General features: G+C 38.8%; 3 protein-coding genes across 5 annotated transcripts; 1 reads left to right on the forward strand and 2 right to left on the reverse strand.

Moving 5' to 3' along the window:
- Positions 1 to 6,946: 6,946 nt before the first annotated feature.
- On the reverse strand, positions 6,947 to 14,062 carry si:ch1073-13h15.3 (inactive all-trans-retinol 13,14-reductase). The gene is made up of 11 exons (XM_051418519.1): positions 13,818 to 14,062; positions 12,025 to 12,207; positions 11,322 to 11,563; positions 11,030 to 11,225; positions 10,269 to 10,466; positions 10,055 to 10,174; positions 9,791 to 9,929; positions 9,219 to 9,328; positions 8,851 to 9,017; positions 8,483 to 8,642; positions 6,947 to 8,113 (listed from the first exon to the last, which is right to left on the reverse strand). Exons 1-11 carry the CDS (start codon positions 13,972 to 13,974, stop codon positions 7,944 to 7,946), a joined length of 1,842 nt encoding a protein of 613 aa, XP_051274479.1. The 5' UTR covers positions 13,975 to 14,062; the 3' UTR covers positions 6,947 to 7,943.
- A 2,182-nt stretch (positions 14,063 to 16,244) lies between these two features.
- On the reverse strand, positions 16,245 to 17,208 carry gngt2b (guanine nucleotide binding protein (G protein), gamma transducing activity polypeptide 2b). The gene is made up of 3 exons (XM_051417797.1): positions 17,070 to 17,208; positions 16,862 to 16,950; positions 16,245 to 16,610 (listed from the first exon to the last, which is right to left on the reverse strand). Exons 2-3 carry the CDS (start codon positions 16,943 to 16,945, stop codon positions 16,482 to 16,484), a joined length of 213 nt encoding a protein of 70 aa, XP_051273757.1. The 5' UTR covers positions 16,946 to 16,950; positions 17,070 to 17,208; the 3' UTR covers positions 16,245 to 16,481.
- A 2,069-nt stretch (positions 17,209 to 19,277) lies between these two features.
- On the forward strand, positions 19,278 to 25,113 carry LOC127373885 (major histocompatibility complex class I-related gene protein-like). 3 transcript variants are annotated; one of them, XM_051418752.1, is made up of 7 exons: positions 19,278 to 19,396; positions 19,631 to 19,900; positions 20,365 to 20,643; positions 21,450 to 21,752; positions 22,302 to 22,404; positions 22,651 to 22,668; positions 22,864 to 25,113. In XM_051418752.1, exons 1-5 carry the CDS (start codon positions 19,348 to 19,350, stop codon positions 22,400 to 22,402), a joined length of 1,002 nt encoding a protein of 333 aa, XP_051274712.1. In that variant the 5' UTR covers positions 19,278 to 19,347; the 3' UTR covers positions 22,403 to 22,404; positions 22,651 to 22,668; positions 22,864 to 25,113. The 3 variants fall into 3 exon arrangements, with proteins under 3 accessions (XP_051274712.1, XP_051274713.1, XP_051274714.1); XM_051418753.1 differs by having other exon boundaries at positions 23,377 to 25,113; XM_051418754.1 differs by lacking the exon at positions 22,651 to 22,668 and having other exon boundaries at positions 23,681 to 25,113.
- The last annotated feature ends 899 nt before the right edge of the window (positions 25,114 to 26,012 follow it).

A 26,012-nucleotide genomic window follows, 5' to 3' on the forward strand; every position in this document is an offset into this window, starting at 1 on the left:
CACAGGAGATCAGGACTGAAGAATTAGTGTCAGTCAGCTGGAGACCCGAGCTGAGACGCAACAGATGACCTCGCAAAACCATGCCCATGTGTTTGTCTCTCAACCTCAGAGGTAATTGCATTTCCAGATTGGATCACAACACTCAAGCTTTGGCACACTTTGACATGATGTGGCCAAAATATAAGGCATCAGAATCCACGAAGGACTTGAGCATGCCACCTTCCGGCTGAATGTTTTCTCATATCTGTGCTAAGTAGAAGAGTAAACAGTTCCTGTGTGAGGATCAAGACCAAAGCATGTCTCAGCAAACTGTGTAACACTTCTACAAAATGTGGAAAACGTGTGTGGTAAAAGTGGGCTATGGAACAAATAGTGAACAGAATGTGAAAATACATTACAAGGAAGCCCTTTTTGTTGCATACTGCTGCTTATAAATATTACATTTTTGCTAACATTTAAAGCTCATTCCTAAAATCTGATGTGAACTGTTACTTCTTTATTAATGAATGATGATGTTTCTCACAAGAGTTTTAAAATATGTTCATTTAACGACTTCTATCCTAAGAGATCTGATTCAGATTAGGAAAAATGCCACATAAACTGTACAGCATACTGTCTGTATCCAAACCATGTGCTGAGGAGTCATCTCCTTATGAGGGTTGGCTGGGATCACACCCACAGAAGTGCCCCCTCTAGTGCATACTGTCTCCAGCATTTAAGCTCACCCCCAACCTCACAAGCTGGATCACCATGTAAACACAGAGCACTGATGACGAATGCGGATGCATTAGGCTGATAAGCATTACTCACTGGAGGGTGGACATATTCCAAGGGGAAGGTGGAGGTGGGGGGTGGGCTTCAAGATGAAATGTGAGAACTCTGGATCATGTCTAAAGCATCCGCTGGAAGGAGGAGCTGTAGTCACATAGTGCAGATGGGTGTGAAAGAGTGAAGAGATTAACTCTTTGATTCAAACACAGGATCATTATTACTATTTTAATGTGGGCTTCTTCCTCTTAAATTAAAGTTTCTCATGATTCTTTCAGATTTAACATCTCCTGTGTAATTATCCCAAAATGTGTAGAATTCCCAAATTCTTGTCCATAACCTGATAACCATCTAACATTGTCAGTTCTGGATTAAAACCAGAGATTCTTATCCTCTGTATAATGCTGTAAACTATGATCACATAATAGAGTGTTGTGACTTTGTGGTTAAGCAGGTGGTGATTACTTTTGTTTTCTCTACAACAATGCCTCCCTCCCAGACGCTCCGTTGCACTTCCTTGAATAAATGGACAGAAACGTTAAAGTTTAGGTGGGACTTTTATGTCATTGTTGGCAACCTGGATGTCAAAGGTCAGCTGTTTGTTGTTGCCAGGTGCAGAGGTGGAGTGCTTTTCTGTAGAGGCATGAAGAAGCTTTGTCACTTTCACATACACAGTGGAGCAGGAACTTGTAGGAGCAGTCAGAGTGAAAACTTATCATATGAAAAGACATGCTTTATACAAAGTTGGGCTCCAAATGTTTTCCTTTCTCTGGGCCTCCCTATTCCTGCCTCCCCTCTTTCTCTCTCTCTCTCACTCTCTCTCATCCAATCTCTAACATGCAACATAATTTATAATGAAATGTGCAGAGCAGCCTCACAGGAAATATTACAAACAGCTGAAAAGGCAAAGTAAAGGCCTTCCAAGATACATTCCTTAGTTCGGTTGCTGAGAAGAAGTAATAATGATGTAGTGAGTGAGTGTGAAGAGTTCGTCAAGGTGTCAGCATGATGAAGTAAATTCACAGGGCAGGATTGTGGTGTATGGGCACTAAGTTTAGCCTTTGTAGACAATCAAACTCTTTAAAATAGTGTCTCGAGTTACCATCTTTCCAGCTTTCTCTGCCTTCAGGGTGTGGCAAACAGGGAAGCATGTACTTGATTTCAGCTTTGGGAAACTTTGAAGCATTTAAATGACTATTTTCATCATCAATTAGTCTGCTGATTATTTTCTTGATTTTAAAAGCAAATATAATCTATATTTCTATAATAACAATGCATACAATGACAATAGGAAAACAATGTGAGGACATGAAAGGGGCTTTATAGAGCTTTATAGCGAGTTTCATCTCATTATTTATCTGCCCAGCTCACAACTTTCACACCTGCTCTGCACCAAATGGCAATCAGACAAACTTAGTGACCTGCTGATGAACATAGTCGAGCCTTAAGCAGCTAGCCAGATATTCTTCTCAGGAAATGGTGGAGACCAAAAACAGAGCTAAGAGGGAGTGAATATGGGACTTAGATGCAGTTGGCCAGAAACATGACTCCAGATGAATGATCATGTTGCTCTGAAAGTGCTGGATGTCTAAATAACCAATCGTTTGCTTACAAGTTAGGCATATCAACTTAAAAGGTGATGATATGATCATCATTCTCATGATGGTTGTGTCCACGACAAAAAACTCTCAGAAAAGCAATTATTGCAGGTCTAAGTTTTTAGAAATGGATAAAATGTCAGAAATAGTGAAACACAATTCCAAAAATCAAGGTAATGTCATCCCCAACCAGAAAATTAAGTAACTATCATATATGACAAAATAAAGAACCAAATTAAAGTTGGAACTTTAACAATTATAACCAATAGTTTCAGTTTGGACCATAATTGTGTGCTCATTTCAAGCATATAACAATGACACGAAAGACTAGAGTTTAGGGTACATAATGCAGAATTTACCTAAACATTGTGTACAACTGCTTGTCTGAGCTTTTCATGTGGGCCAGTAGTGTTTCATATTGTAGAAAGATTTTTTAAGGCAGACGGAAGATTTGGGGAAGTTGCCATTTTCCTTGGATTTTCCATTTAGCTCAACAGAAAGCTGGCCCCAAGCAGCAGCTTTCAGCCGACATCGGAGAAGAGGTCTGTGATCTGTGCAGAGCAGGAAAACAGCCTCAGTCTGATTTGGTTTAATGCACAGAAATAGAAATGAAGAAATTTGTTTTTTTCTCTTTCCTGTGTAAACATGAATTTCCACATTTGACTTTAAACCCCCACCTACAGCTAAATTTAAAGTTGATTTAAAAACTTTACTTCTATCAAAGGCACAGTACTTTACTATACGATGGTAGTTAAGTAGGAGTGGCCCCTAAAACAGGCTGGTGTTGCTTTTTATCACCTGCTCATGAATTTGAGCCAAGTCTGATCCTGGGCGCTATCTGCAGAGTGGGTCTTCCTCTCTTCTGGATCGTCTGAAACTCTCTTTTGAAAGTCTTCAGATTGGTAGCAGCTGTGGTTGCTGGCTGGGTTCAAGCTGTGGGAGGCTGTGGCAGGCCAGCGGGGAGGAGCTCCAACATCTGGAAAAGAAGGAAAGCTGGCTGAAGCACAGAGACGAGGGCCTAGCAACATGAATACTCTCTGCGCCAATCCGGCCTCTACACTGTTTGCGAGTTCACTGTTTGCCTTAATGTAAATAAATGTTTTCAGGTGTCAGTGTTTCTGGATTAGCTTTGAGGCGCAGCCTTCTGAAATATTTATTTCATTTAAAATCGTGCCTTTGCTGGATAGAGAGTGGCGGACAGAGGGGTTGAGACAGTGGAAAGAGTGGACTGCTTTTTTTAAGAGCCGACCCTCTGGGCCTCTCCTGATGTAAGAGCATGTCTAAACATGTGGGAGCCGCCTGCGAGAGGAAAAAGGAGGGACGGGGGTTGAGGTGGTGCTTGTGCTGGTCAAGAAAAACTTAAATTCCTCCTCAGATCTGCCCATTTTAGCTTTTTCCATAAAGTTGAATACTTTCTGTTAAATTACAGGTCACATTTCCTCTTCAGTTTATCTGTAGTTACTTTCTACAATTACACAGATATTTTGTTACTTCAGAGTCTTTGCAGTGCAGTCTATCAAATGTACCAAGTGGTAAGCTTGTTACATTTGTTTACACTGGTAATACATTTTTATAGCCATGGCCAATTAAAACCACCATTACATTTGAAACAGAATTTCTCTCTTTTTTTTTTTATTACAATAATGAGGGTACCACCAGGTATTGTTTATAAAGGGCTTATAACTGATAGCTAAAGGCTTTATTAATCATTTTTGTTAAGTTTATTTGACATTACCAGTAGAAGGACATCAAATCTCACACAACTGCAAAATTTCAAGACCTATTTAAAGGTAGAAAAGAGGCAAGAGTCCGGTGACCAGGTAACATTATCCTACCAACAAACCAACACAACAAACACAAATGTCATCAATCAAAGTGCTCCAAATCAGTCATCCAAAAAAAGTACATTTGGACTAGGGTGGTCAGCTCAGAGTTCTAAGATTACCATCAACCAAAATGTAACATTCTTTTTAGAGTGGTGGTTGTCACTTATTATTTTAATATGAGTCCAATACCTGGTACCACCGAACCTAAAAGAACAGGTACCCATTTTGGTGTTACACCTCAGCAAGAACAAGTCAATACAATGTTAATGAGGACAATTTTAGTTTACCAGGTTGTGAAAAAATCAAAACATTTGGCCATCCACCTCTAGCATAACTTTTTATCCTTTATTTAATCACAAAACCCCTCCAATGAAAGTGTGACCACTTACCTTCTGGAAAAGTACTGCATGTACTCTGGACTGAAATGAATGTATGCATTAACAGCTTCTTAATATGTAAAACTGCAGGCTGCTATGGCTAATTATAAGTAAGTCAATAAACTTTAATGAGTTTATAACGCTTTATGCTGTGCATATATTCTTCTTCTATATTCTATTTTTCACAACCAAAACCTGCAATCCAAACATTCTTCTCACAAATATCTTTTTGCAAAGGACTCATTAACCATCAATTGAAGCCATTAGTCACAAATTATAAACACTTTATAAAGTGTCTGTATCACTGAGATCAGTTTTATGTTGCATGTCATGGCATATGAAATATTATGAAGTTTAACAAGACAAGACATCCTCCTTTTCTCCCTCCATCTGTCTGTCCTGTCTCTCTTGGCGATCTCTCCTCACTCACAGTCCCACAACATCTCCAAACGTTCATCTTATTAGTGTTCACTGTGGCCAAGAATACCATATTATTCAGCTGGAAAGAACAGAACTAGACTATCCATAAGACCATTCAAAGCCTACAAAAGCTCACATCTACCCTACAAGACAATCTGACCCCAGTTCCAAACACCTGGTCTCCTTTAATGCAATTCATCCAGAGCTGATTCCTCTACACTCAGATCTTCTCAACCCTATTATTGTAACTCAAACAGACAAAACATCCCACACATATTGTGCATGCCCAACGCCGCCCATCAATACTTTTCTTTCCCGTTTTTGTGCATTTTATCCATCTCCTCATGTCCCTGTATTGGTTTTTATAAAAGATACTCTTGTTATCCACTTGTGTTAAATAAAATGAGTAAAAAGAAAATAAAAAGAAGTTAAACAAGACTAAATGTCTACAACCATGTTAGCAACTCTGCAAAGCTTCACTTAAACACAGTGGTGCTTAGAGCTAGATATTAACATCAGCATGCTAACATGCTCACAGGGACAATGGTAATAGTCTTTATTCCTTATTATGGTATCATGTTCACCATTTTAAACTCGAAGGACAACTGAGGATAATGGGAATGTGACTATTCTTTCAAATGTTTGGAAGTAAACCAAGTTATTGGACAAAATACAGTTTTAACCAGATGATGAAACTATATGAAAGGAAAAGCAGTATCAGTTAATAAGTTATTACAATTCAATCTGAGGGGAATGTGCAGACCAAAGTTCATGGTAATCCATCCCGTAACTGTCAAAGACATCTCACTGAAAAGAAAAATGCTAATCTTTGGTGGCGCTACAGGAAAAGCCAGTAGGATTCATCCTCTGGGGACCATAAATGCACAAAATTTCATGACAATCCATAAAATAATTGTTGAGATATTTCAGTCTGGACTAAAGTAGTGGACCAACCAACAGGCCGACATTGCCATCCCTAGAGCCACACTGCTAGCATGGCTATAAAAGAGCTCAAAAGGTGGCTAAACTAAATTGAGGTGGGTTTGTTTATAGCTTTGTGAGTCAGTCAGAGCGCAGCATAGGAAAGTAAGAGTTGCTGTCACGTTTATTTCTGGTGAAATACTGCACTTTATCATGCCATGGTAATTATATGTTATGGCCTCCTGAACTTCCAGCCAGGCAAAGTCAATATAATTAACTCCTCTCCCTTCCATTTTGCTCCTCATTCCTTGAACTTGCCTTAGTTTTGGGCCTTTTTTTATTCAGAAGTATTGAAAGGAAAGTGGTAGCACTAACAACTTGCATATCAGAGCTCCAGCAGCCGGGAGAGCTTTGCCTGGTTTTGTACAGCAGAGGGATGGAGGATAACAGAGCAAGAGAGAGGTACTGGCATCCCACCGGCTGCCTGGACAGAGGGGGCATTCTTCTCCTAGGATCCCCTCCATCGTCTCTGACAGGCCACAGTTTGTCCGCCAATCTGCCCACCGTTTACTGAGGAAATGTTCACTTAGTGCAGGAAGTCTGAGGTTTCCCCCCATACGTTTGATTTCAGGAGTTACTCAAACAACACCGAGGTTATAAGTCAGGTCAAAACAACATAGGTGGGAACTGAGAAACCCAAAGGGGACATACAATCTCAGTTCACCAGTAGGTGTATATAAATACTCCCAACCATTATATCTGATGCTAATGATTATTTTTGATGGACTTATGATTTGTTATAGGTAATATTTGGTGTAATCATATCATCCTCTCTACAAAATTAGGATTCTAGATGATGAGGTTTGCATAATGATTTCCTGTTTAATTCAAATCTCTTAAACTCTTCTTATCACTTATAGAAATGTTTGGGGAAAACAATTTCAGTATTATATTTCAATTATTTAACAATGAGGATCAGGATCTTGGAAAGGTTACAATGTAATAAAAATTGAGCAAGCATTTGAGCATTTGGATGGATAATTCAAATGTTTTATTTGGTTTATCGAATGTATTGAGTATATACAAGAAAGAATACAAATATGCATTTTGCATAATTCTAAAACAAACAGTAAAAATACGTAAAGTCAAAAAAATCTGTACATACATCACAAAAACAGTGAAAAAGCAATTACATTCATGATTAAGCATTTGTTGATATTTCTTAGCTTTACATCAAGGTGAGATAAGATAAGATAAAACTTTATATAATACAGTAAAACTGTTCCCCAATACAGCACATTTTAGATTATATACCTAAATACAAATGTACAAAAATGGAGCAATAGCATTTTACCTAGATCAGTAAATACGACAATTAAATGAAGAGATGTTTTATGTTTATGTGCACACAATTAAAATATGAAAAGCACTGCAAGCTAAAAGATACCCAACTAAATACTAAGCATTATTTCACATAAAATGCTGCAGAGTTACATGGGGGTATTAAATAGCCAATATGGTTATTCAACTCAAGATATTGTGCATTATGAGCATTAAAATACTTTGTGGTTACCTGTGGTTACCTTCTCTAATACTGAAAACTCACCAAAACCATCCTCAGCCCCATACATACAGACTTTTAAGAAGTCTGTGAACTTAAGTTGCTTAATGTAAGTCAGTCTAGTATGCTGGCATAGATCACCAGACTGACTGATCCACCAGGAACACATGACAGTGTGACAGCCTCAGCTCAGAAAACTAATAATTCTTATTGTCTGTTTGTCATGTTTTCTATTTTGAAACCGGCCACAGGGTTCATGCAGTGTAGTACAAACAAGATATAACATTTGTTCCTTAAAACTTTCAGAAATATTCACTATTAGCATTAGTATGTGTAGACTTTATAATATAAAGAACAGATCTGGGACCCAGCGGTGGTGTGTTGGTTTTAGCTTCCCACAACAATCAAGGGTCCTTTTGCACCAGGTCTGTGCAGTTCCATTATTGTCCTGCAGGGGAAGTAGCGAGCACTCTCATTGCAGCTTCTTCTTAGCCAGCTGGGCCAACTCGCTGGCTTTCCTCCTCTTCAGCTTCTTCTTGAGGAGGAGCAAGTCGATGTAGACAATGTGATCTAACACCGCAGAGGCGCAGAGGAGTCCACCATGCAGAGCGCCTGCTATCCCACAACTGAACACGTCTTGACCTAGAACAGACAGACACACATACTGTACAACCCACTGGATGAGGCAAGACTACCTGGAGTCTGGATTCAAATTACTGTCTTTCCCTCTAGATAAATTTTTTTTTTTCTCACAAGCTTTAATTCTTTCAGCTTTGTGACTTTCTTACAATTATTTAAGTGTTTTAACTTTAAACTAATCCAACAAAAACTGGCAAGTTTGGCATTAAAAAAAATTACACTGCAAAGAAACTCACAATTTAAAACAGTGAATCAATCTTAGGGCTTGTTGAGACATTTCTATGCCTGTGAAAACTTCACACAATCGCAAAAAAAGTATTGTCTATGCTTGCAGAACATAAAAGCCTTGGCCAAGTTTGTAACTTTTCATACCTGAGATGTAGAGGTTTTTGACGGGGGTGTTGCACCTGTTCCTTGCCACAGCCTCGGCATGGAAACGCTCTAGGTTGTGCTCAGCCGAGTACATGGCCCCACGTTGGGCACCCAGATAGTGTATGTTGGTCAGCGGGGTCGCCACATCCTGGAAAACCAACTGAAAAACAAATCATACTGACATTACAATGCAGTCTTTTGTCAAAGACAGGCAACAAACACATATTAAAAAAGCATGTCAAGGTTTACCTACAGTAAACATAGGCATAAATGGAACCGTTTTTATGTGATGTAATTTGAATGTACACACACAGATAATAGAAACATACTTAAACATGAGCGCATTTACAGAGAATGACCAATCCTACCTTGTCTTTGATTTTAGGGAACAAAGTACAGGCCCAGTCGAAGAGGTTCTGTGCAAATCTCATTTTGTAGTTGTAGTATTCATCTCCCCTTTTGCGCACTGTAGTGTCCTTCCATTCCTCAAACCATTCATACTTCACCATCGTCAGTATTGTCATGCAAGATTTTCCTGTGAACATGAAACACACAAAATATCACACCTAATCTTTATGGACACTCACACAGTGTGATATTTAGTATGATGTTCTAGTAGTAGTACATCTTTAAAAAGGTTTCTTTATCTTTAATTTTAGCACATCCTTTCTTTTGAACACAATTTCCTCTTACTACAATTATTAGCAACATTAGAAAAAGTAATGGGTGTTTGTACCAGGGTGTCTTATTTTGGATTCTGGGTCTTTGGAAGATGGCATTGTGATGAACATCATGGGAATGTTATCCGGTGCTTCTTCTTTACTCAATGCAAAGAAGTCTTCCATTCTGAAAGAAAACATGAAAATGTTCAAATACTGATCATCGTTGTTCAGTTAGAGCGGTCCTGGCCTGTCCTTTTATCAGCAGTGTGGCCACATATAAAAGAATGCATGGGGATGGTATTTAAATCCTGGATCTGAAACCTGACTGATCTTGCACTCCATCTAGAGGACAAAACAGGGAACTCTATCTTGTTCACTGAATAAGCCACATGCTATAATATATAGTATCTTTATGTAAGGCTTTGTAAATCTTTAGATACATAGTGTGTTTTATTTTGGAAGAAATAAGAAAAAGCTGACCCACAAGAAAAATGATAAATGCTAATGTTCCTGGGAACAAGCCTACACTGAGAAGTTAGTCTCGCCTCTGGGCATTTATTCCATTTCTACTTCTAATACAATCGCTCCCCCTTGTGGAAACTGAATGCTACCTCTGTCAGGTGTGATCAGTGCTTTGCATACTTACGACTTGTCCATATCATTGTTTTTGAACAGCCAGAAGTTGGTGGACTGGAGACCCAACTCCTCTTCGGTTCCATCAAAGCCAGAGAAGACCAAGAACGATCCTCTGCCATGTTTCATCATGTTCAGTCTTTCCTGAATATCTATAATATGGGAAGGGTTATAATTAGCTTGAAACTTCACTCTTTCACAATAAATTGTGATATATTTGAGAATTCATCCATTTTGGTAAAAAAAAAAAAAAAAAAAAGATCTGTTGCTCCCTCACCTGTCTTGACTGTGATCTCAGGGGGCAGAAGTTTCTGGAAGGTGGTAAAGATGCCACAATTTGATACAACCACAGGTGCATGAACCTCCACTTCCTCCTGACCTTTCCTCACTTTCACCCCTGTCACATGGTGCCAAAAGGAAGCCTACAGTCAGTTACCTGGAAAGTATCTTGCCTTCTAACAGGTGAAAAATGAGCTTGAATCATTTCTTACCATAAGCCGCTCCCTTCTCATTAACAAGGATCTGGGAGACAGGAGCTCTGACCAGACAGTTTCCTCCATATTTCTGAATGGTGCGGATGATGTGGAAGGCGATCTCACTGGCACCACCTTTGGGGTAGTAGGCACCTCGTTTGTAGTGATGAACCAGGAGGGCATTGATCAAAACACTGGAGTCCTTTGGAGGCACGCCTAAATATAAACAGAATGAAGGCTTAATTATTTCTTTGTTATAATTATTTTTCAAAATCATATACTCATCTTGTTGATCCAGCAATCACCCAGTCAAAAGTCATTCAGTTATATGTTGTATAACTAATCAGCCCTATGTCAGGGTTTGTAATCCTTTAAAAGTTTAAAAATTCAGTACAAATGATAATTAAGACTCAAAATAAGTTTTAGAAGACTCATAAGTATAGATTTAGTTTATAATTTAGCCACATTTGACCATTTAAACAGTGTAGTCTAAAACTATTGAGAAAGTTTCATGTTTTGCATTGTTTTGGCCCCATGCTGGGGGCACACTAGAGTGTTAACTTTCAGCTTTAATTTACGGTGTTTATGCTCATATTGTGAACTCATGGGACCTGTAGTTCTTTTTCTGTATAGTTGCCAAAAGAGTTTTTTTTATAACCAAAGAGCCGGATATTTGTCACTGACCAAGTCAATCCTATGACCTCAATCCAACAGAGTATGTTTCACTTTCTGAAGACTGGACTAGACTGACATGGTTTTGTAATTTTTTGAGGACCCACCATAGAAAAGATAGGAGAAGATGACATGGAGATCCTTGTTGCTGGTCAGGGTGTTCACAAAGTCCGTTGCGCCTGTGCCAGTGAGGCGGAAGACAGGGGAGACAAGGTCTGCGATGCCTGACTTCAACAGGAATAGAGACACCCACTGCGGGATCAGCTTTAAAGTTGCCAAGTAGTGGGTCTTCTTAGCTGAGACCTGTCGGAATACAGATAAGATAATTCATAAAAAAATCATGGTTTTGTTGTTTTCGATTTACACACACTGAAATATGTCTCCACTAGCTCACAGTACCTTCATGATTTTGAAGAATGTCTCGATGGCCTCTGTGTCATCGGGGAATTGCTTCATCAGATGGGCTTGCATCTCAGTTTTACCGGAGAAGATTGTGTACTCTCGTTTCTCATCACCCATGCCAATCTGGATGGTGTCAAAGTGTTGATTTAGCTCTTGGAACTCCAGCTGGCCCTCAGAGAGCTGATCGAAGGCGATACGCAACAGACTGTTCTCATGGACCTGACCAATGTAGTGAAGCCCTGGAGAAGACCGGGAAACAGGAACAGGGTCATTTCATGTACATTTTAATTCTTTCTCACAAGTCACACCAGGGAGATAAACAGTCATCACAACATCCATAAATACCCAATACATTACCCAATACCTAATACATGTGCATCGTTGTTCCTTTTGAGGTTGCATTGTACAGAAATGTATATTTTATAGGATTTATTCTACTTTACTACTCTACTACTGTCTTAACTATTCAAAAGGAAGAAAGTATGTTTTTTTTTACTCTCAGCAGTCAACCCGGCTTTCTTCCTTCTGACATAATCTAAATAAGGATTTTGTTGCTCCAGGACCTGCCACCAATGTTCCAAATGTCCCCTCTGAAAATTAATGTCTGATTATTAACTGTAACTACAAAGAAAGCCATTCATTTATATTATTTATTAATAAGTAAGTGTGTGTCAATCACGTAAATTACAAGTAGTCTTACCAACATCAAACTCAAAGCCTTTCTCTAAGTAAGTGTGGCAGCAGCCTCCTGCCTGGTCATGTTGTTCCAGCACCAGGACTCTCTTCCCTGCTTTGGCCAGTGTGGCTCCAGCTGTCATCCCACCAATACCGCTCCCGATGACAATGACGTCCAGGTTCTGGGGCACTTTGTCAAGGCTGAAACCTGGAGAGAAACATATAGAGCTGACGTCAACGTGGTCAAATGTGTGGTTCCACTTCAGACAGGTTTATTAAAGATGCACTGTAAACGTTATCTCAAGCAAGTGCTGAAACAGACATCAAAATATGTTGCATAACTGGGTTTCATAATAGTTTGAAGGTTGTACTGCACACCTTTCCTGTCATAAACACATAGCTGCTGAACTAATTCCTGTATCCTTGTTCTGCTGTTGGCAACAGTAGATAAGACAGCAAACATAATCTCCTATAGTCATAATCTAATTAAGATAAAGCACACTGATGAAAAATAATTACTGTAATTCTGCTAATTTAGGTCTAAACTCTTATCTAGTAATCACACAACAAACAGATAATTTAGATAAGATGTATCAGCACACCTCAGCAGTTGTAAGAAGAACTACAGAGAATTATTTCTATCTACACTATCTTTTTAAAAAATGTACAGCCTTCTCTTTAAACTACCTTTATTTCTAGGTTAACCTTTGTTTAGGTATTTACAAACCTCCTGTCAACAGACAGTTTTATTGCAATATCACGTTCTTTAAAGTCCCCCTCCAGTCAAAATGTGTTTTTCTTCCTGTTCCTGCAGTTGGATGCACAATGATACAATGATGTATGTGCAGAATTTGACACTAGGAGGATGTTTTATGGAATTGTTTGATGAGGTAGACAGAGTAGATGCCTTTTTAAAGATTTTAAAGTGGAAACAGACTATTTATATATATGTCTTATTACATGTCTGGAGGGGATATTTAATTATTGCACAATGTGAAAAAGACGGACTAACAAGCTTATATGCTGAACCCGGTTGAATTTGAAATCAGGATAGCCAAGAATAACATTAAGGTTACAGCCAGGAGCAAGTTAACGTCAGCTTAACACTTAGCACTTGGAGTGGAGACATGTTATATCGGGTTCATTTAATTTGTACAAAAAAACACAATTAGCTCTTTTACTGGGGTACAGGAGAATGGTAGCGGTTGCAGTGCAACCACTGGAGACTCCAGGAAGTTAGGCCTGATACTGTCGAACCTGTTATATTATGTTCACAAATTAAAATGAAAATTTCACTTTCACATAAAGGATGATTTAGCTGTTCTAGTTTTAAATTTGAATTAAAAAACTCTCACACTAAAGCACTCACATATTGTACTTTAATTGTTACGTGATTAGTTTTGGGGGATTTTGTTATAATAAGTTAAATAATTTGTTCTTTAGTTTTGTTTTTTCCTTTTTGTTTTGGTGGCTGGAGTTGTAAAAATATAGACAACTCATATCAACATGTGAGTGAATAATATTTGTTATATATCCAATAGAAGAGAAAGAAGCAAATATTGTACAAATCTGTAATTTATATTCTTGAGTGTGCATTCTTCCTAAGAGAATAGGTATCAGAAAAAGTTTACATTTACTGTCGTCATACCTTATCATATTAATATAACATTGTAATTTTTGAATGTATTGACTCTTGTTAAATGATCTACCAACAGAGCTCATCAGCCTTAACTGGTAGAAAATATACTTTAGCTTTATCAAAGCATTGCATCCCATTGTGATGTTGCATACAAGCATTTTTAATTCCAATAATTTTACCTTGCTTGATGACTTTGTCCCGCTTCTTCTGATCCATCTCTCGAGGTCCAGGGGGTCTCACTGACTCCAAGGAGAAAGGGCTCGGTTTCCCAAACAGGTACCAGTATGTGCCACTGGCCCATATCACTAACCAGACTAAGAAAATCAAGAGCCACATGATTGAGACAATCAAATCACTGTTTCTGTCTAATTCTTCTGTAGCAGTGTAGTGTTCACAGCAGCAGTTTTATTGTGAATGCTGCTCTCCTCATGAGGCTCCTTTTATCATGTCAAGTGCCAAAGCCAAAGGTCTGGAGAAGAGGGGCTGCAGTTTGATAAGTAACAGTATTCATGTTATGACAAGCAATAAAGATAAAGTGATGAAAGATTACGGTGCACAAATCCCAATAATGGTATGGTGTCCATACAGTTACATTTAGACAAAGGCTCATTGCTAAGCACTCATTTGGTGCACAGACAAAAACATCAAAAGCAAAATAATGGCTGCTTTTTTAACCCTCTATTGATTTGGCTTTATTTGACTTGTTCTCAGAGGAAATCTTCTAAAACCACTATGAGATGCCCTATTGTATGAACATAAATAGTGTTAGGAATCTACATAATATTTGAAAGTCAATAGTTTTAAAAGGAAACACAAAGTTCCACTGCATGTTCAAGCGTCTAATATACAATCTAAAGGTTACAACACATTTTGTTTTCCTCTTGTATGTAGTATCATTATTCAGTCATTCCAAAGAGTTTATTGCAAACTTGCATAGTCTAGATACAGTAAGTTCTCAATTGCTCTTATCTGATAAGGCAATTAAGATAAAGTACACACTATGGATGAGTCATCCTAGACTTTACACATGCAGTGTCCAGTTGTATGGCTTTACAACAGTGCTGAGTAAAATTACTGAGTTTCAGCATTTCGAGTCCGATAAGGACAAAGTTGGTGTCCTTGGAGAAGCAGTTGGGCCCCGACCTACTATCATTTCATGTAGTCCATGCATGGACTTTGTGCTCAAGCTATATACTAATTCAGTTGACTTTGAGCCATGGACTTAATCTGAAGCCAGCGATAACATGAACCACAACAAGTCATGTTGGTTCATTGGTTTTCAATTTCTGTTCCATTTCGATGCCTCAGTTCCAGTTCATGGTACTGAAATATCATGAACCACAATAACCCCACCACAACACATTCAGAGACGAATACTTCTATTATTCTTTTTTTTATTTGAAAATGTATACGTAATTCTAGACGTATAGATTATGTTTTGTGTCGTCTCCAATTCGGGGTTTATATATGTGAACAAAGTTATCGTCATAATTTATTGAGTTGTCATTAATTGTTTTACTACACTCACTGCACTACACTCAAATAACATCCGACAATGCCAATCAGATTCATGACAGACTGTCTAAACCAATAAAATATCCAAATCAATGCAGCAGAACCAGAGAAGAGCACACATTCTTGATCCTTGTCAAAACCTCAGGGATGAGCGGCAGGCTACAGAGGTCTGGTAAACTCACGCCTTTCTCCACACCCTCAGATTTCCTTTCCAAACTTTGAGTCTTCACACAGGCTGACTCCAATTACATCACAATTTATCAGATTTCATGCAACTACCTCTGGAGCAATAAAAGGCTTTATACAACTTTTTTGTACTTTTAATTACATATTTACAATTACAGAACATATGACATTTCATGTCTGAATCAGTGTGCCTGTACATGCAATCTCTTTCTTAGCAGCTACAACATCCGTTTCCCTTTAACTGAAGCAGGGGGTTTAAAGTTTAGAGGTAGTTTGTTCCTCTGAGACGAGCTAAAACGTGGACCTTTACGTAAAATATTGATAAATCACCAAGGCACTCTAAACGATAAGTCATCATAAGTAGGTCACAGTATACTTGGGTACAAAGGTGCTGATATGTGCTGCCTAAGGTCGTTAAAAAGGTTTAAAGCAGCATGAATTGCCGTTTGTGTTTGTTTTGTAAATTTTTACAAGCGGTAGTGGTGTTGCAAACGTTGAACAAATTCTGCGTATTTGTCGTTGCCCTGGCTGAAAATGACACTAATTGGATGGAGAGCTCGAAATGGAAGCCGGGATGAAGCCGCTGGAATGAGCTTAAAGACTTTGATACCGGAAGCAGCTCTGTGTCAACAGGCCTGTTGACCGACTGTGCCGCAGCAAAGAAATCCTATTAAGAATTACACTAAGCAGAAGCTGCACGACTCCTGTGACTTTGCCCTGCTTTGTACAGTAACACAAGTGAGTGTAATGTTGACTTGTGCTGATTTGCAGTCAGAGATGTTGGACACCAAACAATATGCAGTCAAACCTATTGATTATTAACCAGCATGATATAATAAGATGAAAGTGCAATAGGAGTGCAATAAATGTGAGATATGTGGATGTATGCCAATAATGAGACCAGATCAGGTGAAAGCTTTGCACAGCTATTTGAATTTAATTACAAATTCACAAAGAAACATTTTTATATTAACAGGTACATCCAGTGATGGAAAAGGGTCTCGCTACTGGTTGCAATAACATTACAGATCTTAGTTTTCTTACCACTGTACATTTTATTCACAAGAATTCTACAGGAACATTACAGAAATGTAACCGGCTCTCATAAAAAACATTGTGACTTTTCCCTGGATGTCTATATGCTATGTTATTATACAGCCTCCCTTGTCTCCCTTGTAGGGGTTCTTGTCATCTGGAACGCCCTTAATCAGCGGGTCATTTGGTAACATCTCCTCAACAAAAGCAATGGTTTCTGCACAGTTTGCACCCACCTGTTGTTCAGAGGAAAGATGAAAACAAATGTAAGCTTGGCAAAGCAATTTGTCTTTTCACATGCATAAAGATGGAAATTAACTATTTAAATTTGTGTGCTAAAAAACAATTAAGCATTTAACTCTCTTAACTGTTTTCCACGTTCTTTTAATACAATACAGGCGTTTGGTCACTTAAATTAAAGATAATAATCACAATTGATGGCAAGAAAATATGACATAATTTTTTTTAAAAGAGGTAATTTACTTACTGGTGTCCTAGCTGTGCTAACTTCCTTCTTCAACTGTTCAAGCTCCATTTTCAGGATTTCCTTATCTGACATATCCCGAGCCATCCTGGCTGTAAGAGGAGATCAAGATCAAAACGTTGAAATGTCACAAAAAACAAACAAACCAAAAAACACTCACAAAATAAATGTAAATCCAGCATACACAAATGTCTCATTAAACAGTCTTTACCTGTTGAATGGCGGGGTCCCCAACAATAAGAGAAAAGAGTTGGCTCCTAAGAGCTCAACGACTGTATGCCTTTGACTTGTGTGGTCGCTTCTTCACACTGACTGATCTGTGCTGTCCCACTGCTCTTCATCCCAGTTGATCCCTGCTGCTGGCTTTTGGGAGAGGCCGGCAAAGGATTGGACCTGATGTCACCAATCCCCCGTGATGAGATTAAACAATCAGGAGCCATAACCCCTGAACAGGAAGGAGGAAGGTACGAGAACACAGATCCTTACAGATCTTGGTGGAGAAAGTGAGACACTGAAATAGAAATGATAGATGTGTGAACATCACATCATCCATTGATAACTGCAAGCTGTGGTGCACATACCTAAATACAGTATAAGCTGTGGCGGCGGTGTATGTCAACTCAGTGAAAAAAGAGTAACAGCTATAAAGATGTATGTATATGGTAGGAGCTGGGTTCATTGTGTTTATAAATTAAAAGCACAGGGCCTTGTGCAGAGAGGAAGGAGGCCGAGTCTTCCACCACTGATTTGATTATATGCTTAAATCCTGCTGCCTATCCTTAGTTGCAAAAAGTCTCACGTCATATCAATAAACAAAATGTATACTCATAACCACCTAATATGAAAGGCTAACACTGCTGTTTTTGTGAATAAATTGATTAATTTTTGCTCTTTTCAGATACTGATTGTTCCTGTTTTTGACAACTGCATAGAAACATATATCATTGTTTAGTTATACTGCATTATATATATGTATTCTTTTAACACTGCTCTTGTGTGAGTTAATGAGTAAGCACTGTCGCCTCACAAACAGAAGGTCCTGAGTTCAGTTTTTTGGGGCCTTTTTGCCCCCACAGTTCATAGATATGCAGTATAGGTGAACTGGAAAGTGCCCATAGATGTAAATAGGAGTGTGAATGGTTGTCTTTCTATATACAATAAATATTAGCCCTTTAGATAGACTGACGATCTGCTCAGCTTGTCCGATAAACCTCCCAATGTAACCAGGGATGTGCTCCAGCATGCGGATGAATGGAGGGACGGAGGTTTGTTGTGCAGCATCAAAATCATAAAAGTGAAAGAGAAGAGGGTGTTCAGTGTGAAGCACATAACTTTATCCATTCAAGCTAACATTGCAAATGTGTTGTCCTGTGAAACCCACTACTCTGTCCTAATAACCTCCAACTGACATTTCATCTGAGACATGACAAGCTACTGATCCTTAACTAAACCTTCATCAGGACTCACACTAAGCCATTTTCAGGATCTGGGTTAGTCTCATCCACTCAAGATTAACCCCCGAGACACGTCACTGTGGATCAACAGCAGTGTGGAGACGCTCCTGGATATTATGAAGGCCTGTTGTGTCACTCAGGGCTGGCTCTAGGCATAGGCGATATAGGCGGTCGCTTAGAGCGCCATCTGCTAGAGGGGCGCCGCCAGTCACCCTCGAGGGAGAAAAAAAAAACCAATAATAATTTTCGATGCCCATTGGCGCCATCCCTTCGTGTTCTGTCTTGAAAATAATAATTTACTTGAAAATTAATTGAAACATGCTGGAAAGGGTGAACTGAAAGTTCATTGTTGTTGTTCATATAAAACTGTTGTGAGTGTTCAGATGGTTCAGATGTTGTCATTCAATTGTATGATGGTGTTCTTTTTTTTGGGGGGGGTAATCTCGCCTTGGGCACCAAATGGGCTAGAGCCGGCCCTGAATGTGTGCTTTAACATTTAACTGTGAGCTGGTTGGAACAGCTGTCTGGAGGACACACCTGACCATCCAACATCAAATTAGTTAGATTATGCCAAACAGCTGATTTCAAACTTATCAGCCAACATCACCTCAGCAATTCATGTTTAATTCTCTAATGAGGAATCCGGGGTGGTGGGAAAATATTGTTGTGCAAAAGTCAATTTTTCACTGTGGTCAGAAAATCTGCAACTGTGAATTCTCTTTTTTCTCTCTCTCTCTCTCTCTCTCTCTCTCTCTCTCTCTCTCCTCTCTCTCTCTCTGTCGATTCAATTCAATTCAAATGGCTTTATTGGCATGACATAACGCTGTACATATTGCCAAAGCAAGCGTTTGGAATTAAAAATAATAATAGTAACAATAAAGGAAAACAATATAATCTCTGACTATCCAGAAACCGGAGATTCATCCCTCCTCCCGACCTCAATAGCTCTCGTCCAGCCCCTGACAACAAAGACTCCCACTTCTGTCCGCAGGGAGGAAGCCGCAGCTCGGTCCCACCCGACTTTATCAAATCAAGATGAAAACGTTATTTTTGTTGCTTCTCTTCTGTCACGTTTCATTAGCAGGTAAGATCACATTTGAACTCTTTGAGCTCTTTGCTTCACTTTCCACTCGGCTCTGCATTCCACTGTGATAACGTGAGCCACAGAGTGCTCCAGAAAACAGCACTTCAGTTTCACTTTTACTTCAACTTCATAAGACTGACTTTATATGTTTTAATAGAATCATAGGCTGCTGACTGAATACATCAGATTCATGATGGGTCTTTACTGAATGTATAAACTTTGTTAGTCCTGCAGTGAAACACTCTCTGACGTTTTTTATAACTGGATCCAGTGGAGTCCCAAACATTTCAGAGCTTGTGATAGCTACTGAGGTTGATGGAAGTCTGGTAGGTTACTGTGACATCAACAAAAAGATATTAGAACCAAAACAGGACTGGGTGAAAAAAATATTTGAAGATGATCCTCAGCACTTTAAGCGGTACACTTTGCAATGTTTTGAGAGAGTGCCAAACCTATTCAAAGTGCTGATTCAGGATTTGAAACAGCGCCTCAACCAAAGTGGAGGTAAAGTATTTATGTATATTATATTTCACTTTTTACTACTAAAATGATTTGCAGCCTGGTTTGTTGTTTGACACACAGATATAGGATAGCTAACATGTGCATATTAATGGATTTGAGCTTGGACTGCATCTGAGACTGCAGGTGTCACACAGGTGTGACTTTGTTTTAATAAGAGTTTAATGTGCATATAATTCAACATACCCACTTTGTATACTGCCACTGACAGTCATCTGTCAATTCATACAACAGTAGCTACTATTGTAACTTTTAGCAGTGGAAAATAAATTGGGTTTCATCACTCAGATAAAGGGCACTGATTATCTGCTCTTGAATCATGAGCACACCACACGACACAAGTGTCACACAATGCACAATATTTATAAGATCATCTTTCCACTGGAGATTCCATCTGTATTCTGTACATTGTTAATTACAGTCTCTGTTTCTGTCTCTGTCTCTCTCAGGTATCCACATTTTACAGGAGATAGTTGGTTGTGAGTGGGATGATGTGACTGGAAAGGTTAATAGTTTTTTGAAGTTAGGTTATGATGGAGAAGACTTCTTATCTTTTGACCTGAAGACATTGTCATGGATCGCTCTGAAACCTCAGGCTGTCACCACCAAACTGATGTGGGATGCTGACAAAGCTATAACAAAAGACAATGTGAATTTCATCACTAAGGTTTCTCCTGGGTTCCTGAAGCAGTATGTGGCCTATGGCAACAGCTCTCTGCAGAGAAAAGGTAAATTCACCTGACATGATTTAGTTTCATGAACTCAACACTTTTCCTTTTTTAATTTTTCAGTAAGACTAAATAAATCATTATCATAATCTGATATTAATTTATGACCAAGCACAGCTTTAGATGACAGAGATCTGAGTCCACATTTAATTCTTTTATTTTGTGCTGTTGCAGATTTGATTTTAATTAAAAGGTTCATGTGTTTAACTCCTCTTCCCTTCACTTCCTCTTTAAATAATTGAAGTAATGAGGGGACACAGTCTATGTGGGGGTTTGGGTGGGTATCTGCTCTAACTAAAGTGCAGAGAAGTGTTTAGGACTGCAGCTCTGCCTCCTGCTCTCAACTCTGGGTTGTCAGGTTTTAGGTTCAGAAATAAACGGTCAGATTTCTAGATAAGAGAGCTGCTCTGTCCAAAGTGGGATGGCTGCCGTCTCTCCTAATCAGACCAGATTTTCCCCATAAAGTCAGTGTTGCATGTTCTCAGGACTGTAGCTACCATGAGGGAAACAGAGGTCATGTACAGTTTCGTTCTGGGAATTTGACCTGAAGCAGTTTACCTTTTATAATTTAAAGTTACTCATAATGCAGATAGATGCAGCATGTCTTTAATTGCTTATCTCTGTCCCATTTTCTCTTTCACTCAACTGGATTCCTCCCTCTTGAATTTCTTCATCTGTCTATTCCCTTGTTTTATTTCCTTCCTGTTCTCTTTTTTTGTCTTTCTCTACCCCTATCTGTTTTCCACCTTCTCTCTCTCTCTCTCTCTCTCTCTCTCTCTCTCTCTCTCTCTCTCTCTCTCTCCCAGACCTTCCCTCAGTGTCTCTCCTCCAGAAGACTCCCTCCTCTCCAGTCAGCTGCCATGCTACAGGTTTCTACCCTGACAGCGCCTTGATGTTCTGGAGGAAAGATGGAGAGGAGCTTCATGAGGACGTGGACCACGGAGAGATCCTCCCAAACCACGATGGATCCTTCCAGATGAGTGTTGACCTGAACCATTCATCAGTCACACCTGAAGACTGGAGGAGGTACGACTGTGTGTTTCAGCTCTCTGGTGTGAAGAACGACATCGTCACCAAACTGGACAAAGCAGTGATCAGGACCAACTGGGGTAAGACTGGAAATAGTTTTTTTTCATCCACTAAAGCTAGACCTCCATTATAACTACAAAGGTTATGTCCTAAAACTTGTGTTGTCAACTCCACTGTTATGTAGCTGTTGTCAACTGTAGAAGGGTTGATCGGATGTTTACTCTCCGCTCTAAGTTTACATCTTGATTCTCAGATTGGGCAATAATCCGGTTTACAACTTGAGTCATATTTTCATAGTTTTGGCCGTCATTTTTATCAGTTATGATAACGTTGTACTCTTCAAAGTCCTCAATAATATCTGGGGACACAGTGACATCAGTACAACACACAAGCATGTAAGTGGGAAACAAGATTCTTAGCTCTGAGCTCTCAAACACATGTAAGTGTCAAAGGAATCCAGAACTATACTTTTCATGTGACTGATATACATTCTGTTTCTGACTTTACTGTCTTTACTGTCACACAATCTGCTCCTCATACTTCAATACTAAAGTGAATCCTGTAAACTAAACATATTTATCTCCTTCCAGTGGGAGAGACAAAGTGTGAATGTTCTGTTTTGGCTCCAGTTTCTCCCTCAGAGTTTCCTGCTGGTGCTGTTATTGGAGTTGTTGTAGGACTGCTGCTGCTGGCACATCACTGGACTCTTCATCTGGAGAAGGAACAATAATGGTGAGTGAAGCCATTTTTACTCCTCTGGATTTAACATGTTCAGTAACTTTACTGCCAAAAGAACACAGAGGTCCTCAGCAGACGTACTTATATACTAAGTGAAAGAGTTGCTCTCCTTCCTTTTTATTCAGAGCAGAGATCTGTGACATTCATGAGGAATTTCTTCCTATAAATGTGTTTTATTTTGTGTCCTGTCATACATTCTGATTTAACTTCTAATACTTTAATGTCTCATCTGTATTTCAGGATTCAGAGCTGCAAACAGTAAGTTTTTTTTCTAATGAAAAATAAAATATATTTGTTTTATTATGAAGCCTTTTATGACTGTCATTATTTACTCCTGAGTATTAGTAATCAATCATTTGTCTTCATTTAATTATATAATTTAAATCTATTTCACATAATCTTTTTCTTACTTTCCTCATTGCCATTGGACAAAACTCTCCTCACTGATCACAGTGAGTATGTCATTGTTTCAACGAGACTGTGCACATATTATGTCCACTGACATAATGTACAATATTCTTCCCAGCTGCATGACACAAAGCTTATTTTTATAATTCACAAAAACATTCTGCATGAGAAAACATTTTCTCAGTCCATCCATTATGACTACAGGAAGCAGATGGCTCTGGGGTTTTATGGTACTACTCCATAAATCAAAAGTACATGTACCAATACAACAATGTAACACTACTCTGTTACATGTCAAAGTCCCGCATTTAAAATCCTACTGAAGTAAAAGTTCTCGTTATGACGAAAAGGTTTACAATATTACAGGTGGAGCTTGTTTTTACTGTTTTATATACAGTTTATATGTAGAAGTATAAAGTAGCATACAATAAAAAAGTAAGGTCCACCTCTGTCACAAACTCACAATTACTCACATAAAGTATGTTAATAATGTTCATGAACTCTGATAAGTTTCTAATCAGTTATTAAATTTTTCCTCTATTAATCTGCTTTTACAGGTTCCCACTGAAGATAAAAGAGAACTCCAATGACGTTACTGTTGCATCCAAATCATTATTTATTTCCCAGAGAGCGCTTCATTAGCATTCATAGACGAAGACTTTTTTTTTTTTTTTTATCAAAATGTGTTTATATGTAACATTGAGAGGTTCATAGGCCCTTTAAGAACCTCACAGATTAAGTGTGTAATTATTCACTCACTCAGTTATTTAAGTGTCAGTCAGAGCTGACAGTCTGGACTTCATTAGAGTTTTTTTAAGACCAGTTAAGGAATATAATTAATGAAAAGTTCCTCATTCCACAGTGGTTTCTAACAGGAGTGCAGCCAGATGACAGTGAAGGTGGTTGGACTACTGAGCGGACCATTGCATTTATTGCCTATTGTTGCCTATCAAGTCCGTTTGGCAAGCAAGTGCAATTTAGACTGAGCAGATACAATGTAGATACAATGTAGATATGAAGCCGGGTCATACTGCTAAGTATCTGCTGTTGGGTGAGTGCAGGATTTAACTCCCTTCAAACGGGAGGGGGGGTGGCACTGCAGGTGGGACAAGGATAACCAGAGAAAAAGAGTGGCACAAACTTGAATTAATTTGATTTGTGTAGGGAAAATAAACACATACAAGCAAACAAATTGCTGATGCTATTGTGCTGACCTTTATTTTCCTAAACTTGGATCATTTTTTATTAGATTAGATTATACTTTATTCATCCCATAATGGGGAAATTTGCTCGTCACAGCAGCAAGACAGAAGCAAAAGATGTGTAATATACACTACAGAAATAAAATAGAATGAGCAAACACAACGAACAGACAGAAATGTCCTTAAACATATACGACAAACAAATGGACAAATAAACAATTGCAAAGACGGGCAAAAGGAGTACTAAAAGTAAAGTGGCCATAGTATAAATAATATTGTACATGGTAAGAAATTGAAGTGAAAAAATAAATACTGATAAAAGACAGATATACAAGCTATGGTGAGTAGTGGTGGTTATTGGAAAAAGAAACTACAACATTGATCAGGTGTTGTAGAGTCTGACAGCGGCAGGGATGAAAGACCTGCAGAACCTCTCCTTCTTACACCGAGGGTGTAACAGTCTGCTGCTGAAGGAGCTACTCAGGGACCCCACAGTGTCATGTAGGGGGTGAGAGTTGTTGTCCATGATGGATGTCAGCTTCACTAACATCCTCCTTTCACCCACTTCCTCTATAGAGTCCAGAGGACAGTCCAGGACAGAGCTCGCTCTCCTGATCAGTTTACTGAGTCTCTTCCTTAGTTCCGTTCCTGGACCTCATCTAGTTTATATCATTAGGCACTAGTCATCTGTCTTTGTTGATTAGTTGTAAGTTTCATGTTTCCACTTTTGAAGCACACTAAAGACCCTGCACTAAACCCTGTTGTAAAATATTTTCCCTCTATTGTGTCAGAAAATCAAACAATAAAATCTTAGTCCTCATGTATAAATAAGCACAATGGCTTAGCCCCAACATGTATCACTGAGCTCCAATATGATACTGCGGGGCCTCTGAGATCTTGAACTGCTTTCTAATTTTTTTATCTGCCGTTACATTTTATTGTTTCACTGTTTTAAGGATCTGTTCTTTTCTGAAATACTGCACCTTAAAATCTGTGTTTGTGTATGTGAAGTTGGGTTTTACATCCCTCCCATTAATCCATATATGGTTATGATTCACACAAACTAATAAAATTGTGAATGAAACCAAATGAATCGGTTTTATATATTTGTTAATTTTTGAGTGATATTATCTGTGATATGATAGGATTGTTTAGACATTCTCAACATGTTGATGAAAAAACTTTGTCCAAAATTCAGGGCAGTATATTACATGTATTTAAACAAAGGCAGTTTAGGCATACAAAACCCCCATGAGGTCATGAGACAGTCAAGTCAGGTTGGAGGTGCGTGTAATGCTAAAATACAACAGCTGTTACAGCTTTGTTTAGAAAAATAAGGTTAATTAAGTTTAGAATATGCGTCAAAATATCCAATATATTTGTTTTCTGAAAGATTAAGAACAAATGTTGCTGCTAAATTTGTTGAAGCTGTCAAGGGGACCTGTGGGGTTCATGCCAAATAAAACAAACAAAGTACACTCATGAAGGGCCTTGCTCGACCTTATCTGTGTGAAAAGAAAAAAGGAAACAAAAAGGCCTGACTGTCTTGCCTACAAATGCTTCTGAAAATAATAAAAATAAAACAGTGGCAACAACCCATAACCTGATGTGATAACAATGGTCTTTCTACATGTGTAGATGTAGAGGGTACCCCAGTCTTACCCCAGTCCCTAGTTCCCACCACAAACCTTCCTGTCCAACAAAGCAAAGTCAGAGAGAGAGAGAGCAAAACAAGAGAGAGGCTTTTCAAAGGTCCCTCCGTCTCTGATTGGCCGGATTGTGCGCCAATCCACGGCTCCTTTCACAGACTGGCAGCCAATCTTCAACCTCTCACCTGCAGGACTGGGGAGGAGAGAGCGAGAGACACACACACACACACACACACACACACACACACTAATGTACACATGTAACAGTTGCATGACTGTAATTCTGTACATTAGACAAACTACACGTGGAAACAGGAGCGCCGAGATTGGCTCCAACATTATT

The sequence above is a fragment of the Dicentrarchus labrax genome, unplaced genomic scaffold (assembly GCF_905237075.1).
Source record: "Dicentrarchus labrax unplaced genomic scaffold, dlabrax2021, whole genome shotgun sequence".
Lineage (NCBI taxonomy): Eukaryota > Metazoa > Chordata > Actinopteri > Moronidae > Dicentrarchus > Dicentrarchus labrax.

Coding starts and splice junctions, on each gene's coding strand:
- LOC127373885 (XM_051418752.1), top strand. CDS start 19,348: ATGAAAACGTTATTTTTGTTGCTTCTCTTCTGTCACGTTTCATTAGCA. Junction 19,397..19,630: donor CTGTCACGTTTCATTAGCAG/GTAAGATCACAT, acceptor TTAGTCCTGCAG/TGAAACACTCTCTGACGTTT. Junction 19,901..20,364: donor GCGCCTCAACCAAAGTGGAG/GTAAAGTATTTA, acceptor TGTCTCTCTCAG/GTATCCACATTTTACAGGAG.
- gngt2b (XM_051417797.1), bottom strand. CDS start 16,945: ATGGCTCGGGATATGTCAGATAAGGAAATCCTGAAAATGGAGCTTGAA. Junction 16,611..16,861: donor TTAGCACAGCTAGGACACCA/GTAAGTAAATTA, acceptor TCTGAACAACAG/GTGGGTGCAAACTGTGCAGA.
- si:ch1073-13h15.3 (XM_051418519.1), bottom strand. CDS start 13,974: ATGTGGCTCTTGATTTTCTTAGTCTGGTTAGTGATATGGGCCAGTGGC. Junction 9,930..10,054: donor TGAGATCACAGTCAAGACAG/GTGAGGGAGCAA, acceptor CCCATATTATAG/ATATTCAGGAAAGACTGAAC. Junction 8,643..8,850: donor TCCCTAAAATCAAAGACAAG/GTAGGATTGGTC, acceptor TTTGTTTTTCAG/TTGGTTTTCCAGGATGTGGC.